The sequence below is a fragment of the Lagopus leucura genome, unplaced genomic scaffold, assembly GCF_019238085.1.
Source record: "Lagopus leucura isolate 7727_CA_CO unplaced genomic scaffold, USGS_WTPT01 Super-Scaffold_73, whole genome shotgun sequence".
In the NCBI taxonomy this organism is placed as follows: Eukaryota; Metazoa; Chordata; class Aves; order Galliformes; family Phasianidae; genus Lagopus; species Lagopus leucura.
Window position 1 is genome coordinate 21,452,110 of NW_024962252.1, and position 19,043 is coordinate 21,471,152.

General features: G+C 36.3%; 1 protein-coding gene across 5 annotated transcripts in view; it reads left to right on the plus strand.

Moving 5' to 3' along the window:
* Positions 1–19,043, plus strand: part of COL19A1 (collagen type XIX alpha 1 chain) — a 187,436-nt gene that overhangs the window by 161,364 nt on the left and 7,029 nt on the right. For 4 of the 5 annotated variants that reach the window (XM_042879227.1, XM_042879217.1, XM_042879207.1 and 1 more), the window contains 13 exons: positions 962–1,012; positions 1,101–1,145; positions 1,925–1,951; positions 3,164–3,217; positions 6,652–6,696; positions 8,030–8,074; positions 8,181–8,243; positions 10,011–10,046; positions 10,194–10,238; positions 11,676–11,846; positions 12,613–12,679; positions 13,823–13,978; positions 18,932–19,009. In XM_042879227.1, coding sequence (XP_042735161.1) covers positions 962–1,012; positions 1,101–1,145; positions 1,925–1,951; positions 3,164–3,217; positions 6,652–6,696; positions 8,030–8,074; positions 8,181–8,243; positions 10,011–10,046; positions 10,194–10,238; positions 11,676–11,846; positions 12,613–12,679; positions 13,823–13,978; positions 18,932–19,009 — 883 coding nt within the window. Of the gene's footprint in view, positions 1–961; positions 1,013–1,100; positions 1,146–1,924; positions 1,952–3,163; positions 3,218–6,651; positions 6,697–8,029; positions 8,075–8,180; positions 8,244–10,010; positions 10,047–10,193; positions 10,239–11,675; positions 11,847–12,612; positions 12,680–13,822; positions 13,979–14,815; positions 17,432–18,931; positions 19,010–19,043 lie in introns of those variants that run through there. The other variant, XM_042879244.1, reaches the window with a different exon arrangement.

Genomic DNA, 19,043 nt, shown 5'->3' on the forward strand with positions numbered 1-19,043 from the left:
CAATGCAAGAATAACCAGCTAGATCTCTGACTTTCTGTTGTAGCACAAGTTTTCTGTATCTGCCAGGTTTTGTATATAAAAGAAGTTTGAGAGCAAAACTGAAGTAAAGCATACTGTATTAATTTGCATCATTAATTATGCATGAAAACTTTCTCATCCTGAAGTTCTTGAAAGTCTTGAAATATGTAAAGTTTTCAGAGCATCGGCTAAGTTAATTTATGCTGGAAACCTGTTTTAGGACTTTATTTTGAGTTTAAATGTCTGCCCTTTCCTTTTTGTTTTCATGTTTTCATTTTTGTACACAAGATTTGTAAACATTCGTAGAGGAAGAGTGGCTGGCACTCATATTTACTAAGTCCATTTTAAATATTAACTGGCTTGCATTTGAGAAAACATCTGGATATCTTTTGAGAGCAAGAATTCCACTCAATAATAAGTTGAACACACCTGCATAGTTTGAGCTTTTTGTGTACTAAAAATCATTGGGCCAAATGTGAGTTGGTAGTTCAACCACTGAATCACTCTTCTTAGTTCTTTACAGTCTTATCCATTTAACTAGAGTATTAAGCTAGATTTACCATTCAAGCCTTTATGTTCTCAAAACAGTTGAGGCAAACAATGAGATGCTTTCTACTTTTTAGTTTAACACAGATTTTTCAAATGAAAACAGTGCTGTCATTGCTTCTATCTGTTGACTAGTTATTATGTAAGAATGTTGGAATGGAATGTACACTGAGAATTTACAGTATCTGGTTTTATAACAAAACAAAAATAAAGTACCAAGCTTACATAGTTGTGCATCCTATGTTCTTACTTATTCATTTCTTATGAAATGTCTGGAAATGTGGAAAAATTGATTTAGAAACCACAGTTTTGCTGATGCATGGGGATTAAAACAGGGCAATGGTTCTGCCTCTGTGGTTTATAGTTGTGGTGCTTACTTGCTTTTTATGTTTTAAAGGGTGTGCCTTACAATGAAAGAAATGGAATGAGCAGCCTATATAAACTCCAGGTATTTCTGGTATTTCTTTCTTATATACATAGCTTTTCAATCAACACCTAATTTTGGTCCAACTCAACTTTTAAATTTGCTATTACAGGGAGGTGCAAGTGTTGCAAGTTATCCAGGTCCACCAGGACCTCCAGTAAGTATTTAATAGTAACTTAACTTCTGATATGTAATTAAAATAGTAACAGAGGGGTAACAGACATCTAACTGCATGTAGTTTTGATGAGTACCATGGAACTGGATTTTATATGTAAGAGGTAGAAATTATAACTCATCTAGGAAATGATGTAATAAATGTAATAAATAGTAACATATATAAATGTAATTGTATGTGTTGATCAAACATTTTAGGCTGGGAGAGTAGCTTATTTTGATTTAAATATTTCACTCTAAAGCTGTGCTGAATATTAAGTAAAGTCTGCAAAAACAGTGCATAACTTGGTATTGGGCTTGACTGAAAGTATCTTAATGTCCTAAACTGCACAATATACTCCTTATAGTTAGTGATGATCTTGCTATGGATTAAATTATGTGCTGCAAATTAGAAACTCATGAATTCTCAATTCTGTCACTGATTCCTTGCCTATAGCTACAGTGTAGGACGATAGGTGAATATGGCAGCAGTACAGAGATTGTGTCTTCCCAGGCAGTATGCTGCCCTGTGCAGATATCTCGGCTTGTTTTGGTTCTTTGAAGCCCAAGGTGTGCTGTACTTATTTAAGTCCTCTTTCTTACTAGTCATAAGCAAGTTCTGCTGTTTTAAGGCAGAATTAATATGCTGAGAGGACTGGACTAAATACTGATTGTAAATGCACTGCACTGCCAATTTATATTTATAATGTATTAATATAGAAGAAAATACTATGTCACTGTGTAGTTCTCTAAATGTATGTCTGCTTCTTGTTTGTTTTGCAGGGTCCAAAAGGAGATCCTGGCACCGTGGTACGTACTTTTTGGTCATAATAGAGATTGCCTAAGTACAATTCCCCTTGATTTATTGATGAAGATCAGGAAACCCTGTGAAGTATTGGACAGATCCTTTTTTAAGAAAAATCATGTCCTTTTCACCAACGTGAGAAAACAGCTATGTCTGCTATTAATGAAAGAAGTGACATCTTCAAGTAAAACATCTACAGTTCCTTAGGGCTTTTAGAAGTTCATTCAGCCACTAAGATGCTGACTCTTTACCTCTCCAGCTGTTGTCCTGCCTTGAGGTTGTCACTCCTGAGTAAAATACATAAAGAGAGTTAACTGCTGACCTTTAAGAGTATCTGGCTTCACTCACAAAAATAGCTGCAGTGCTAACCACAGCTAGCTCAGACTAACTCAGACAAGCCCAAAGAGATGGGGCAGTTAACATTTTGAAGATTTAGCTAAGACTTAATCTACCATGAAGTCACATAATCTCCACTCAGCCAGCCAACAGAGAGCTTACAGTTGCTCTTAATGCCTACAAGCTGAATATGTCTTTCTATACCAGCAACCTCTTCCTACTCAAGAAGTACTTCCTCCCGTACAGGCTTTGGAAAGTGAAATCTGTCAAAGAATTTATAACATCTGCAGAAGGAATTTGCTGTGGTTTTTGATTTAACTGAGATAGCTGGAATACTGAAATTATTAACAGTAGTTCAAATTTCTGTGATAAATTATCTGTTGATTGTCTTAAAAAAAGGGAAAAAAAGAGTAATAGAACTTTCCCAGTTGAACTGATTTCTCCACTGCAGAAGTTTTTTGGTTTTCATTCAAAGCCTGAAGACTTGCACAGAGACTTCACCTGTGTGCCCTTTGTTGCAGAGAAAGGTTTGTGCAAGGAATAGAGCTCTGTTCTGATGCAGTAAATTGAACAGAATTGCTTGGATGTTAGTTCTGTGGTGGATACAATATGCTCACAACATGTGCCTCTGCTGCTGGAAAGTGGTGATTTAGAGCTTGAAAGTGGTGACCTAGAGCTGACATAGGCTTGAAAAAACACAGGAAGGGAGTCTTCCATTACATTCTTAGACAAAATTAAAACAGTATAGCAAAATCTGTCCACTGTTAGCTATTTTGGTAATCTCAAGTTAAATATTCTGCTTTTGCTTACTTTTCCACATTTCTCTTGAACAGTTCAGTGTTTCTAATCTATGCAATCCATTTTAATTTAAAAAAAATCAGGGTGACCCAGGACCAATGGGATTACCAGGTCTAGAAGGACTCCCAGGAGAAAAGGTAAGAGTATTAAAGAAGTTTAGGCTTTTTAATGGGTCTGTCTGCAGCTAACTGATTTTTGAAACCTTATTTGAATTTTTCTGAAAATTAATGTTTCTGTGTGAAAAAGATTTGTATTTTTATCCATATTCCTTTTTTTTTTTTTTTTCCTTAAATGTACATCTAAATCATTTACTTACCCAATATAAAATTCCATTTTCCACAAATGGAAATGTGTGTAGAAAGCCTTGTAGTATGTCTCTAATTGTTGTTCTTTCCTGAGCACCATGTTATGCTTAGAGTCTGTCTGCTTGTTTTAACACTTCGGGCATAGCTACAGGTATGAATCAAAATTTGTACCTGAATTAGTCTAGACCAAGTATGTGAAAAACTTCCATTAAAAACAAAACAAAACAAAACAAAACAAACAAACAAGCAAAAAAAACGATTTCAGCTGAGTATAAAGATGGAGGAAGTGCTAGAAATAGAAGACACTGATTCCCTATTCCCTACAGTGTTTGATGTGAGGGCCCTATGAATGCAAAGGCAAAACTGATTTCTCAAGACTATTGCTTGTTATCTAAAAAGGCCCCTGGTTTCTATTTTACTTTTCTTATTGCACTGCCTGTATGAAGCCATCATTGCACATCCTGAACTGTGTCACAATCTCAAGAGCCTTCCTCTTGTTCAAGCGTGCATTCTGGTCCTAGGAAATTACTTTTTCCTTGAGCTGGTGATGTTTCAGCCTTTCATGTATCAGTTATGGAGGCTGATACAAACTTAGAGTAAAGGTTATTATGAAATGCTAAAAAATTTAAGCTTTTTGTAAAGCATAAAAAGTCCACCAGAGAAATAAAAAAGCCCTGAAAATATGTTTTCTGTCAGTGGAGACACTTTGTTTTGATTTTACCCGTATCTTTTAAGTGTAAGAAGAAATAGTAATCTTTTTGCAATTCAAACACTCAGTTTTTAGGAATTGTATGCTATTCACTTAATACAAAAAAATAGTTTTCTGTGACACTTTTTATCAAAAAGCCATATAATCAAAAGTTTATCCATACTATTACTGTGTATTACTACTACTTCTGCAGAGATTATAGGATAACAAACCAAGGTAGGTGACTACACTAGGTTTTTAAATTAGATAATTCTTGCTCTGGAAGACTACAATTTACAAGCAATTAAGGACAACCTAATTTTAGCATAAACAGACACAGGGAGGTATCACAAACCTAACAGAGACAAAATGGGGACACAAATTAAATAAGGGGAAAATGTAACAGAACAGACTGTATAAACAAGTGAGTGCTTGGCCAATTCCCAAAGCCAAAATACCCTTTCTTTAAGTAAATCTAATCTGATTCCACACTTGTGGTGCAAACAAATTAACAGAATCCAAGTCTGCCTGCCATTCCCAACTGTACAGTGCATGCTGGCTTTTAATTTAGAGCTACAAGATACATCAGTGCAGCAGCACGCCTTATTGCATAGACAGTGCCAGCTGTAGTTTTGTGATAATGTCATGAGCTGGCTGAAAACATTTGTGTCCTCAGGATAAAATTAGCCTTCCCTCAGCTATGCTGACGCAGTGATTTTGCAGTTGTGCTGTGCATCACATTGCTAAATGCATTCAGGGCAAGGGGAAAAAATTTCAAGGGAAGTGTTGAGGATTTCTATCTTTACTCTCACACACTGCCAGCACCTAATGAACCCCACTGTGTATATAAATTCTGGTTACGGAATCACCATGCAGCATGGAGGCACTGCTGAAGCCAATGAGCCCTGCTAAGTACCACAAGTACTTGACTACTCTAACGGTGCTCATAAATTTTTCACTGAGAGGGAAACTTGTATTGTGTGACTTTTCTTTGTCTCCTGAGCAAGAGAGGTTGAACTGTGAGCAAGCTTCTCCCTCTAGACCCAAGGTCTCGTCTGTTTTGGTTTAGTTTCATTTGGTGATACTGCTCTGGTCTGCTTTATTATGTGGGCAGTGTGTCAGAGTGAATGTGCCTTGCAAGGCCATGCACTTTTCATTAACTAACCCCTTTGGGCTGGCAAGCAAGTCGGAGAGCACTCCTAATTCGTAGAGGTTACTCCCAGTTGCCAGTGCAGGGAAACTGGCTGCCAGCTTCTGGCTCCTCAGCCAGATTCAATTTATTTGGTTCAGAGTTAGGTGTTATGTGGGCAGTGTCAAGTTTTTAGTACTGCAGTTGTTCTGTCACAAATGTGATAGGCAGCAAGGTTTTAACTATGTTCTGTTGTCATGTGGTCTGAAAACCCTAAATGTAAAAACAAAACAGAATTTGTATTCATCTGTCTTGAACAGTCCTGCACTGCATTTCTTAGTCTAGCGCTGCATAATTGGTTCAGAAAACTGAGAAGTTACTGTTACCTAGAATTGATATTTTCCCCTATACTGTAGCTCTGATGTGAGGCTCTCAAAACTGTTTATAGGCATTAACTTGTCTTCTCTCTATACTATTTACAATGTAGTTAAGTGTTTCCAATTGCAAGCATTATTGTTTTATCACCTGAACAAAATGATGAGAACGACACAAAATATCTCCTTGAGCTTTTCTACACAAAACAATGTGACTGTAGCTATGCTGGCAGAGCTTTTGCAAAACAGCTCTGGGTAATGTAAACTCAGCTCAAAAAATATTCTCCTGTTTGTATGGCTTCAGCTGTGTCAGGGCTTTCCTGACATGATTATAGAAACATGGGGTCTGATCTTCTTACATTTTTAAACAACGTTATCCTAGCAGAGTGCATTTTTACAGATTGATGCATGTCAGCAATGGGATAGGGCAGATCTTGCTGTAGAGTTTCACCTCTGGTCAGCTCCATCCATCTGCTTTGAGTTATAGTCTTCACAGGAGATAAAGATGAATTTGCACTTGCACCTCGTCAACTCCAGCACAAAATCCATTCTCTTAGCTTAAATTATTGATGAAGGTATCTCTGTGATAAAGGAAACTTTGTGCTTAAAAGACCACAGCACAAGCAAATCAAGGATACTGAGTTGCATGAAATGGCTGAGAGCAGAGCAGGAAGGCAAAAGGTTCTTTAAAAGGTGAATCTTAAATAGGGGGGTCTTGATAGGATAGTGAATTGCAATGTGTTAATTTTGGTTATGTGTTATGTGTTAATTTTGGTTAAATGATTATTACTTAAAAAGCCTCAGATAAATCATCCCATTTCCAGGAAGGCCTCAAACAGAATATAAAGGATAAGGTGTAAGTTCTGACAAAAGAACCTAAACAAGGATTTCTGTTACTTGCTCAAGTCTGTAAAATGAGTCAGTGTCAGAGCTAAATGCTAGCGTTTAGCAGAGCCCAGCTCTTGTCCTCGATTTCAGCTCACTGCATAATTCTTCCCAAGGTTTTAATCAGGATCCATGAATGAACTCCCGTTTTCAGTGTTACCATTTAAATAATGATTTATCTTTTCTTCAGGGTGACCGTGGACCAGCTGGCACACCAGGAGTAGCAGGGATACCAGTACGTATATTCATTAAAGAAATCTCATTTTGTTACAAGAACCTGAAAAAAAGTCAAGCAAGGTGCTTAGCTGTAATCTTACTTACTGTTTCTGGGGGCTCTTAACAAGTGACATATGGGCAGATATGAGAATGACATATTTTTCCTAAAAGAATTAGAATTTTAAGACTTCTGAGGGCTCAGAAATGGGATAAATACATGATAAAGCTTGAATTTGAAGTTGCATATTCTCATTTAAGAAAGATTCTTCTCATTGCCTCAGCTTTATAGAGATAAATTATAACGTCATTTTCTGTGTTCTTGGGCATACATAAATTTCCAGGCATCTTTCTATCACAAAGAAAAAATATGAACATTAGTTAATGCAATGCACAGCAATCTGCATTTCAAATCAATCAAACATTTGCTTTAAGGGACATACTTTGATAGTTATTTACATGTTGTATTCAAGAAGTTTCTGAAAGTCAGTCTGAAGCTTTGTTGTAGGTGAAAGTAAATGTAACTAATGATAAATTGAAATTATAATTGTTCATTCGTGTTCCTAAAGGAAATAAAGACAAATTTTCTTTAGATTGCATTCACAGTTTAATAAACGTATACATATTTGTATTTCAGGAGGCAGTATGAAGCTATTTATATTCAAATACATTCATTATTAAATTTGGACAGCTACCAATCCATTCAAGAGCTGTGTTTAAATTATAAATGTGTTTCATGAAATAAAGAGAAGTCTGTATCTATGCAATCCCATTTCCATTAGCACCTAATTTAGTGTATTTACTGTGATTTCTAAGAGAGAACATTAGCTTAAGTAGCTTAATGTAGTTAAGTTCTCCTAAAACAAGGTAAAAACTCACATTTAAAGGAAGAAGATAATTTTTTCTTTGAGTTTTATAGCCTGTGTAAAGTTTCAAAGTTTGTTGCTCTGTAATGTATTATATATACACTGTGAATCAATAATGCATTAGCTAGTTAGGTTCATCATAATTGTTCATTCCCTGTGTATTTCCCACTGGGTATGTTTCAGGTCTTATTGTTGCTGCTTTCTATTCTAGTTGGATGTGAAATAGTTATTGACTTCCTTTCATCACTGATGAAGTTGCATTCTTTTGCTTACATTTAACTCCAGTAAGATCCATTGAAAAGAAATTATTTGCTTTACCATTTTATGCTAAGTTCTATTATTAAAGATTTATTTTTTCTCTTTTAAAGCATTGATTGAGCTGTAACATGAGCATTTCACTCAAATGTATATCCTGTCTTAGTTTTGACTTAAGATAAATTGATGTTTTTCTTCACAGCAACTTGAATTTCTAATATTCTTTTCTTGCAGGGAAAGCCAGGATCTCCAGGATCCCCAGGATTGCCAGGAGAACCTGTAAGTACAGATTTGAGTTCTATACTACTATGCTAATACAAAAATATATTGAATATTGAATGCAAGATTTTACATGCAGATTCATTTGTGTTTTCTTTTTACTTAGGGTGAAAGAGGACCCATAGGAGATACAGGCTTCCCTGGGCCAGAAGGACCACAGGGAAAACCAGTGAGCAATTTTATCTACATTCACTAAGAAAGCATGCATCTTAGTTTATGACAAATTTCAAAATAAATTAGAGTACATCCTGTTTTGTATTGGGCTTGATCACTTCTGAAGAACATTCTAGAGTTACAGTGCTCAATATAACCATCTAGTCAAGAATTCTTTTCATATAGAGTGTGATGTGTTTATGTTTTAATAGCCAATGTTACTGAGATCCTTTGGAGGTTAACTGAGATCATTTTGAACTCCACTTGGATCCTGTTGACTTGAAAGATCCCTTAGCAGTTTTTCAGAATGAGAATATTAACCCAAGAGCTCAGCACACTCTGTTGAGGATAGAGCAACAAAATGCATTCATAGTTTCAATTATGCAGAGAACTGTTGGCTTCATGACTCTGAATACACATTACTGTTCTTCTACTGGTAACGCAACATCATGTCTGAAGCACGTACTATTCTCTGAGGATATGTTTGATCTGACCTCTTTATTTAAAATGCACTGTAGTCAGCAGTGTATTGTAGCACTGTCTGAGCTAGTTTAAAACAGTCTAGTTCATATTGCAGAAGTAGTTCAGCTAGGATAGCTCAGAACTCCCTCCCCCTGAGCACGGTGTTGCAGTGACAAGCATGAGAAGTGCACCATTTTAGATTATTACCACATCTCCACTCTATTCTTCTCTCTTGAAAAAGACCATTTCTGTAATTTCTGCAGCAAACTGGCCCAATTTAAGGAACAGCTTGAAAATCTGTATCACTAATAAAATTTTAAAGTGCCTGCATTCATGAGCTCTGTCAGGATGCTACAACAGTGAGCTGCTCTGCAAGAAGCAATTGAGCTGAGGGCAGGAACAAGATGGGGTCATGGACACATCAGCAAGGGATGCGGGTCCACAGTGACCTTAATCATTCAAAACCATGCTTTGCAGTATGAAAAAGAAGGAAATATTGCTTATTCCTTTGCCTATCCAAGTCTTCTTTTTCACTCATGCAACATAGCTCTAAGTTTTCTGTGTATGCAGGTTCTGGCCTTGTAGATCCCATCAACATAAATAGTGACAGAACATTTGTCTTGCACTTACCTGGTGTTGAGCAATTGTTAAATTACTCTGTGACATTATTTGGCCCATGCCACCCAGCACATTCTGAGACAATGTCATGTTCCAGGCTGGGGAAAAATGTGAGTCTGAGACTGCTTTCAGTGTGCATTTTGAGTAAGACTGCCCTCTTTTGGACAGGAAAAAATGTTTTGACCAGCAGGTGGAAGCTGTGGTGTGTCACAAGTCCTAATGGCCAATGAACAGATCTGGACACTTATTGCTGAGGTCTAATCTCTGTAACAGCAGAGGCTAATAGGGCATTTAGGACTAATGCCTATCATAACATGAATCTCTTCTGTCATTGTACAATGAACTAGGACTTGCAGAGTATCTGTACAGCTCCATATTCCACATGTTTGCAGAATTTTGCTGAAGCTGGTCATTTGAAGTTGCATGTTCATTACAACTGATACTTATCTTGTCACTGAAGATATTTTTTGCACTGCTCTCTCAGTTCGAATGTAATCTGCTTGCAGTTCAGCATGGCCTCAAGCTTTTTTGTAGCACATTCCTGAAGACTGTTTGTGAGTGTTTCAACACTGTAACCATGCAAACTTCTGATTGCAGCTTTAGAATGCGTACTGATACCATCTCTAACCAGTGAGCTTTACACCTTGTTTTCGAAATACATATAAATAATTATTAAAATATTACTTCTTTTTTTTTTTAATAGGGAATCAATGGAAAAGATGGAATGCCAGGTCCTCCGGTAGGAAACCATGCTTTTGCATTTTAGTATATTTAATTGTTAACAAATAATGCAGCTGTTAATCCTAATAGTTGTTTTCAGTTCAGCTGAACACACAACAAAGCCTTTAAGCAATATATTTAATCTCTTTCAAAAACAATTTTTCAGGGTGCTGTGGGGAGACCAGGAGACAGAGGGCCCAAAGGAGAACGTGTAAGTCCCTTGTTTTAATAACTTCTTTCCTTTTATCTGAGTATCCAAACACCTCATTAGCACATATTTTATAATCACAACCAACCTATTAATTTTCTGTGAACTATAGGTGACAATAAGCATCCCATGAACCACTATGAGAAACTGAATTGCTTTCTGCATTTAGAGAAAAACACCTTTACAGACCTTCTAATGCAGATGACCTGGGCACTGTAAATTGTTGATGAAAGTTAGAAAGTAGATAAACCCCTTGTGTGTGATGTAGTCAAACTTTGAAAGCTTTCCTCATTTCATCCTTGAGATCTTTGCATGTCACAAATGCAAATGCAATAAAGCAATTCCAGTGACAGTGGTCTTTGTTATATCTTTAGTTATAGCTGTTAAAGAGCTCTGATTCACTGGAAATAGTACAGATTTGGAGGACAGATGGGTGATAAAAATGGTAGATAACCTCCTGCTTTCATCCTTAGCTTTCTCTCCATCTTTTTTCAGTCTTAGCATGTCATGTAAATACAACTTGTGACTGTAACTACACTTTTATCATTTTATCAGTTAGTCATGTTTCAGATTTGAATAAAGTTTACCAGTACTTGCTGTAGATTAAAAATCCAATTTATTCCATTTATTTGCTTCTCATAAATGTGGATTCTAGATTTATCTTGTAATAATGCACGCAGTTCCTAGTGTTGTTTGCTCCTTATGGTGGAACTTGACATTAGCTTAAGTGATGCAGCAAGGACAACCGGTGACCCATAAGAGATGTCAGCTGTTTGTTAACAATCTGAATGCATGACTTGCTGCACTGTGCTCCACAGATACAGCTCAGTGAACTAACAGCTAATATATTAAGCCCTTCTACAAGATTTAATTCATTGCAAATAAAACAAATTTAAATTACATCTCAGCCATGATAGAGGCTAGCCAGAGTATCAACATTTAGTGTATTTTGTTTGCAGAGAAGTTACTCATTTGAAGTGTATGTGTATATCTGTTGTTTCTTTGATTAACAGGTTTGAATACAGTCAAAAATAAAATATTATGCATCTAGGGAAATTTGAAGGAAAAAAAAAACAACTGATACCCTATGCCTGGGAGAATTTGAGCACCCAAATTCTGCCTATACGATATTAGACATCTCTAGATGAATGAGATCTATAAATGTTCCCCATCAAAATTCTCTTCTGGAAAACTGGGTTGCAGGGTCTAGCTACATTTTGTCATTGGCTTCAACATTAAAAGTACAAGAAAACAAAACATTACTTGCTGTGTTTTCAGAGACAAGGATTAGCCTATAAATCAGCTTCACTGCAGAATTTAGTTGTCTAATAAAAGTCAATTTCTGAATAAGAAAAATGTTACTCTTTAGGATTCTTGGCAGTTCTTCCCAGTTAGTTCCATTGTGTGCAGTGGTTTTCTTTACGCTTTTTTCTTACTCAGGGAGATCAGGGTATTCCAGGAGACAAAGGTCCACAAGGTGAAAGAGGGAGGCCTGGGCCATCAGGAGAAAAGGGGGCCATGGGGCCTATTGGGCCACCAGGAGACAGAGGCCATCCAGGATCACCAGGTCATCAAGGTCCTCCAGGTTCACCAGGTCCCCCAGGTTTCCTGGTAAGAAAATAAAAAGTTTTTGTTAGTTGCTTGCAAAGTCGGAAGAGATGAAGGTAGCACGTGTTGAGCAGTGGGAATCCAATCAAGCAATGCTACATTGTCATAAGAACTAAGATATCACTGAGATGACTAATATTTGCAAATGCTAAAGAAAAATAGGCAGGAAATGTGATTCTCAGTGACAGAGAAACAGGCATTTGAAAAGACAATGAAGTGCTTCCTGTCAGCTGTGTATACTTTGGTTTGTCTCCATGTAAGCATATGTATGCACAGATGCGGTGAATTCATTTCAATTAGTAAGAGGCCCTGAATCAGATGGAATAAAGATGTAAAAATCTTTTCTAACTAAATTACTGGTCCTGTGATACAGTTTTATTTCATTGGCTTTGCGTGAAAGCAGTCCCATGGGGGTGAGAAGTTGGCAAATGTTATACAAAAGGCTACTGAAGTAAAGAAACATCACTGGGTTTCCTTACGGTCCTACACAAATTACTTTCATAACATATACATGCTCGTCATCCAGATAGGTGAGTGCCTTTATAATATTGTAATTTATTTGCAGTAAAGTCAACTTTGTGCCTAAGAGTGTAAAATAAATTTTAGCATGTTTAATTTTAGCTTAATATTTAGTTTAATAATGAATAAAAATCAGCTTGGGGCTGATTTCAGCTTTTTATTTTTCTTTTTAATTATTATTTTTGTAGAATTATATAGTGTTCTCTGCATTTATCTTCCAACATATATTGCCTTTTTGTTTCCTCATCAGACTGATACTGTCTCACTTGAAGAACTAAAAAAATATATCAAACAAGAGGTTCTTAAGGTTTTTGAAGGTAAGACAAAGAAGTCTTACGTAGCTAGATGCTAATGTTAAATTCTCTTCTAAATGTTTTTACTTTCCAATAACTTTTATATACATTTCTTTACATTATCTAACGTACATGGTACATAGTACTTGCTGAATTGCTATAGGTATGCTTAGCTGCTGTTTGTCTATTTAGTACAGTTATGTTCAAACAGTTACAAGTTGAAATATGTTACACAGTGCTTCCTTATGTAAAAGATTAGCATTAAAAGATAGTTTGCTATCAAAGATAAGCATGTATCACACCAGCTACACATTGGTACTTATTCCATTTTGTACACTTCACCAGCTGTTGCTAGAAATCTTCTGGTTTTGGCTGTTTCATTTTGTCTGTCTTCTGTCATCTTACTTTGTTTTTCTTTGTTTGATACCCACACTCTTTTTTTCACTGAAATTCTTATCTTAAATCTTAAAATTCCACCAGAGTAAATGCCAGATCAGGTGTGGAATGCTTAGTTAAGTTTCCAGGTTAACTGTGAAGGTCTACATCTAAGGAGCACTAAAATGCTAGCAAGTATGCTTTGTTCCATGAGTATGAACAGTTCATGCTGTTCATACTGAAATGTCTGCAGTAGTAATGTTTGCTGAGTTGTTTCCTTTTTTTGTTGTTGTTGTTTTGTTCATTTGTTTTTACAACTATTTCTAGGGTTTAAGCACATCCCAAGAACTGTTCACATTATTTGAGTTTTACTTTGGGGTTTAATATGAGTTATAAAAATACCCTGTCATAGGGATGTTAAATGTTAACATTACACATTAACATTAACAATGTTAAATGTAATTATTCTGTCCTCATGTGTTTTAAGTACTTCAACAAACAGAAGTTAGAAGTCCTTTAAGATACTGAACTACATCAATAGAATACAGTACAAATTTTGTGCAAATTCATTGAGATTATCGCAAAGGGTGAGGACTCAAATATGAAGTCAGTTGGAACTGAAGATCCTGGTACTTACTGGAGCATTTAATACCCCGAACTATTGACATTTAGGAGGATTAAACATCTTACTTCCAGAAATTTACTTGGCTGGAGCTTTGGGAATTATTTATTTTAATGTATTTTGTGAACAGATTTCTTACCATTTTTTTCTTGTGTCCTTTGTTATTGAAGAAAGGATGGCTCAGTTTATGTCCCAGTTGAAGTTGCCTGCTGCATTGCTTGCCTCCCAAGCTCATGGGAAACCAGGACCCCCGGGAAAAGATGGCTTACCAGGGCCCCCAGGAAAGGATGGTTTACCAGGACCACCTGGGGAACGTGGGATTCAAGGTAGGAATTCCGAATAATCACCTCACAAATTAAATCTTGAAACCTTTATACACTTGCTAATGATTATTAAATAAGCCAAGATTACCTACCTAGCTTTCTAATGATTAACTTTTAAAACGGTACTTATTTTTTTCCAGACTAGATCTAAGTATTAACCCATAGTAAATGTGTGGATTTTACTGATTTAAAATTGCTAATCAGTGCATTTTATTCTAATAAATGATAAAGTTAATCACTGACAGATGTCTAAAACTGGCAGATATCTGGAGTAGTGTAGAAGTTATTTTCTCTCCAAAATAATTGAACACATCAGAAACAGAGCCAGCACTCTGTTGTAATTGTTTACATTGTGTCCCATACTGAGAGACCATTTAATTTAAGAAACAAAATTTGATTTCTGAGTGCTTTCAGCTCTGATCCTGAGACAGCACAAGGGAGGAAAAATTGAAGGCAATTACTGTTCTTTAACAAGCAGTGAAAACTGAAATATTGCAACATACATCCTTCTTACTAATGAAGTAATCTATTGTCACAAATCAATTTCAGACTGATCAGGTTTTCATTCTGCCCCAAATGGTAATTTGTAGAATGCAATGCAGTCAGACAAGACAGTATAGGACTCTCATTCCACTGAACTGTCCTTCACTGCAAACTTAGCATCAAGGAATCCAAGACCATCATAGCTGTGTTCTACTGTGGACTCAGCCTATCTGAGATTAAAAGAAAGAGAAAAAAAGAATGAAAGAAAAAAATAATTTACAGATTAATAATATTTTGTGGGCAATATGTAAATTGCAGTTTATCTGTAGGTAGTTCTTTATTATTATCTTTTGTTAGTTTGGTCTGCTCTGGAGTCAGAGCAAGTCAGACTGGAATGAAGAACATGAAAGCAAAACTGAAGATGTGTGGATCCTAAAGCTATCAGAAGAATAAGGACTTACTAACACTGATAAGCGCAAACCCCTGACAGAAGCTCAGAATGAGAAGAACAAGAATAAAGGATCAAGGAAAACAGTAAAAGGGTTAGAATCTTACAACACTGACTTCATCATTAACTGAATATTCAGATCACTGCAAACAGTAGACTTCAATGACAGTGGCAGATTTATCAGTGATAATGTATGTGGTGAATAGTCTCAGATGCTTCTGGGAAGTAGAACATTGTAATAGGCTTCATTTCCAGCTAGTGAGCATCAAGAGTAAAGATGATAGCTATGCTTGAAAAAAAAAAAAGAAAAAAAAAAAAGAAAATAAAGCTGCTTTTTTGTGCCTTGTGCTTAAGTAAAGGTAGTGCACAGAATTCCCATTTCTTTTATCAATATACTCAATAGTCTTTTTACGTTACTAAGAGTTAAACTGAGAAGCATTTACCTCTCTTTTTCTATAATTATAAAAGAAAATTTCTTTTTTCCACTTGATATATCAAAAGATATGAAACTGTACTGCAAAGAAGAAAACCAAAAATTTGTCTTGCCTCCTTATTACACTGAGAGGGCTTACCGTGAGAGAAGCACACTTACGAATACAGTTCATGCATCTCCCAGTAGTGCCTGTGCCTGTCATTGTTAGCACCAACAGCTAAAAGAATTTCACATCTCTGAGCAGACTGAAAAGCATCCTTGCATATTTCAGTTCATTTTCAGCCACAAAGGATGAAGCAGACAGGATTGTTTTACAGGAACTTGTTCAATTGACTGCAGTTATTTAACTGGATATTTAAACTCTAATTATATGTTAATTACAGTCCTTTAGAGAAAACTTCCTTGTGAGATTTTTGCAGCCCAGAGATACATATTGTGTTTTATGTTAATATGGTGCTTTTTCTCAAACAAAAAGAAATGTTCGACCTCATTAAGCTTCACTATTTCTATCAAAATAGCTCCAAGGAATTGAACATCCCCGCTCAGGAAAGAAAAATACTGTCTGATAAATAGTGAAAATTCCTTGTCTTTATTGTTCACCCTTGTCATAAAATGTATGTATTTTAGTATAGTTATTAACTTATATGTTGGAAGCATCTAGAAACTGTGGTTGATGTCATGAACCCCTTGTAGTGGATGTTGTCCAGGCACTATCACTCTTCTGAAATAGCTGCACTGGCTTAACCTGTTACCTCCTGTAAACTGCTTTTTGTTTTGTAGGGTCAAGTTAACTTGGTTTACTTTGACTAGACGTTCAGTTGCTACCTCTCAGCTGCAAGGTTGCTTTGCAGTTTTTTGCTTTTAAGATTGCAGTGATATGCAGAGTATTTGTGCAGTGTAATACTGTGGATACTTCAGAATCATTGTTCTTTGTCACATTAGTGTGTTTGCTTATGATTGTATCAAAAAACCTCTGATTTCTCTAGATACTGGCATGCTGGTTTCAGCTATCTGTAGAACAACATCTCAGTAATGTAGTTAGAACACTTTTGGAGCTGTTTAAATGTGATGGCTTTTTACTTCTATAATGCATAGACACAAGCTTGCATCATTTCCAAGTAAAGCTGAGGGTATTACAACAGTGACATTCTGACTGTCAAATCTGTAGTTCTGATATCACTGAACCAAAAGCTCTATTTTAGCTGTGGCCACTCAATCTATGAACAGCAGGAGAATGCTTCTGTCTTAAAATACATCCTTGCTACATACTACTACCAAGTGTTTACCATATTACCCATCCTGGGTACATGTTTACATGCAACTTTTGTGTTGCAGAAATTATAACAAAACTTCTAGAACCTACGTGAAAGGCTTTGCTAAGATCTTTTGAATTGAGCAGTTCCTCTTACTGGAATTGTAATTCTACCAGTAAAAATAGGCATGTGCCTTTATGTTAAAAACAATAAATCAAAATCTAGTTTTAGTGTTTGGTAATATTTTTCTTTAACTATGTATGAGTTTGTCACTTTAAGCTCAGAGAGAAGGTGATATTACTTACAGAAGAGTAATCATGGACCTCATTCTGAGCAAATATACCTCATTTAAAATCCAGTATTTTACTGCTAAGGTTACATATTGCATTGTTAGACTGTTTACGTACAGGCCTGTTTACTGATATGCTTATGTTTTGTTAAATAAAGCCTTATTTTTAGAAAACATACCTGGAAATTTTGTATTAACTCTCAGTGTCAACAGGACATCTGCCCGTATGTACCACCTACAACTTTGCATATGTATTCAGATACAGCCAGTAATTGTTTACACTACCCTTGTTCATACATTTGCATAGTCAGGCTGCTGTTTGTGCTACTTTTTTTCTTCCTTATTGTCTTGAATTCCATTGATGTTTGCAGAAACTTTTGGTCTATCTCAATCCCTTTTCAAGTGCATTGTGTCAGATATCTACAGTAATGGTTATCATGGACTTTGTAAATGTGATGCATCGTAAATGTGATTTCTCTCTTTTTCCCAAAACAATGATCAGTGACAGCACTACTTTGTAAAATTACAATTAACTGGGTTTGTAGTGAGAAATGTACTTTAATTATCTATTGTAAACTAAGAAATACAGAGATCTATAATAAATAGGAAATGTAATAGATCCTGTGGTTGTGTGATTGAGCTTCTCAAGCAGTAGCCACTACTATGTGTTACATAAGGTTTTCTGAACCAACCAACTGGCTATAGTTATAAACACTCCTACAGTCGTTGAAAAGAAAATCAGTGGTCACAGCTGAGTACAAACACATTCATATTGGCTTTTCTGAGTTCTTGTAGCCTATGTGCCTATATGCTTTCGCACTTCTGTTTAACACAACTCAGTAACCAGAATGCACGATTTGTTTGTTTCTCTGTAAGTTTTTAAACACTTTATTTCCACTTGTTGTGTTGTGCATGTCACCCTGCATGCCTTTCATAATGTGTTTTGCCTCTGTGGAGTGCTGAGGGACAATTGATAAAGGATACTTGATACACCGTCTTGAAATCCAGAATGCCACCTGCTACCAAAATCTGTAGTGAGCCTGCATTTAACAGAAGGTTTGAGTACTGTGTACCTTTCCTCTTGCATTGTGTCTGTTGTAACAAGCTTGAATTTGTACCCACAGCAATTGAAATAGTTTCCTTCTAGATTGCCTTGTAAAGTAGCACTGTTGCATTACTGCAGTACACTGACACACAACCTCTGCTTTCTATCTGCTGGTCATTCATGAGACACTAGGTGGACTGACTGCACTATGCTGACTGGTCAGCTGTGCCTCTTCTCTTTTAATTCAGAGTAAGCTACATCTCTTCACAAGAGGAGGTTTCTTGTGTGACATATGTGACACAGGAAATAGACTGGTCCTGGAACCAGAGCTAATTTAATTCCAAGTGTGATCAGGAGTTGGCAAAATCATCTTTAATATTTGTCACCTTACGTGCCAAATTCTGGGGTGTTTGGGAGGGTGTTATCCTTGTTAACAATGTATAGGTACTTGGGTCAAAGAAGGCTTTCTGTACTAGAACCCATACTCTGCACAAGCTCCAAGAACAGCTTCTAAGAGCAGGTGCATTACAATAGATATGGAGATCTTCTCACACATATAGAGGAATATCCAAGCACACAGCTTCCAGCTGGAACGCAGATGTCCTTCTGGTTGGTGCTTTGTATCACATCATCAAACAGATAACACTGGAGCAGTATATACATTCTCATCTTTTTTTACAGGAACTTCAGGAAGGTAACTTAAAATCTTTGGGAAAGGTTAGTAGAAAGGGCTAGTAAATATAGCAAGAGTCCTCTGGCAGAGGATGTAACAGTTACAGCTAGAAATTGGCATGTTTTCCAGAAAGAATATAAGAATGGAGTAAGTGTCTCAGAAAATATTGCTAGTGTCAGGGGAAAAAAGTGAAGTGAGTAGGTGTTGTCCCACACAAACACTAAACATAAACAATTATGTTTATCTTGATAATTTCTTGTCAACAAGGTCCTCAGAGAATTACTGTTTATAATAAGAGAACACTTTTATTTTTATATCTCTCTTCTGTTCAGGTTATAGAGGACAGAAAGGGGAAAGAGGTGAGCCTGGAATTGGACTGCCCGGTAATCCTGGACCTCCTGGCCATGCAGGTACAAGTCTGCAGATATATTTTATGCTATTGTT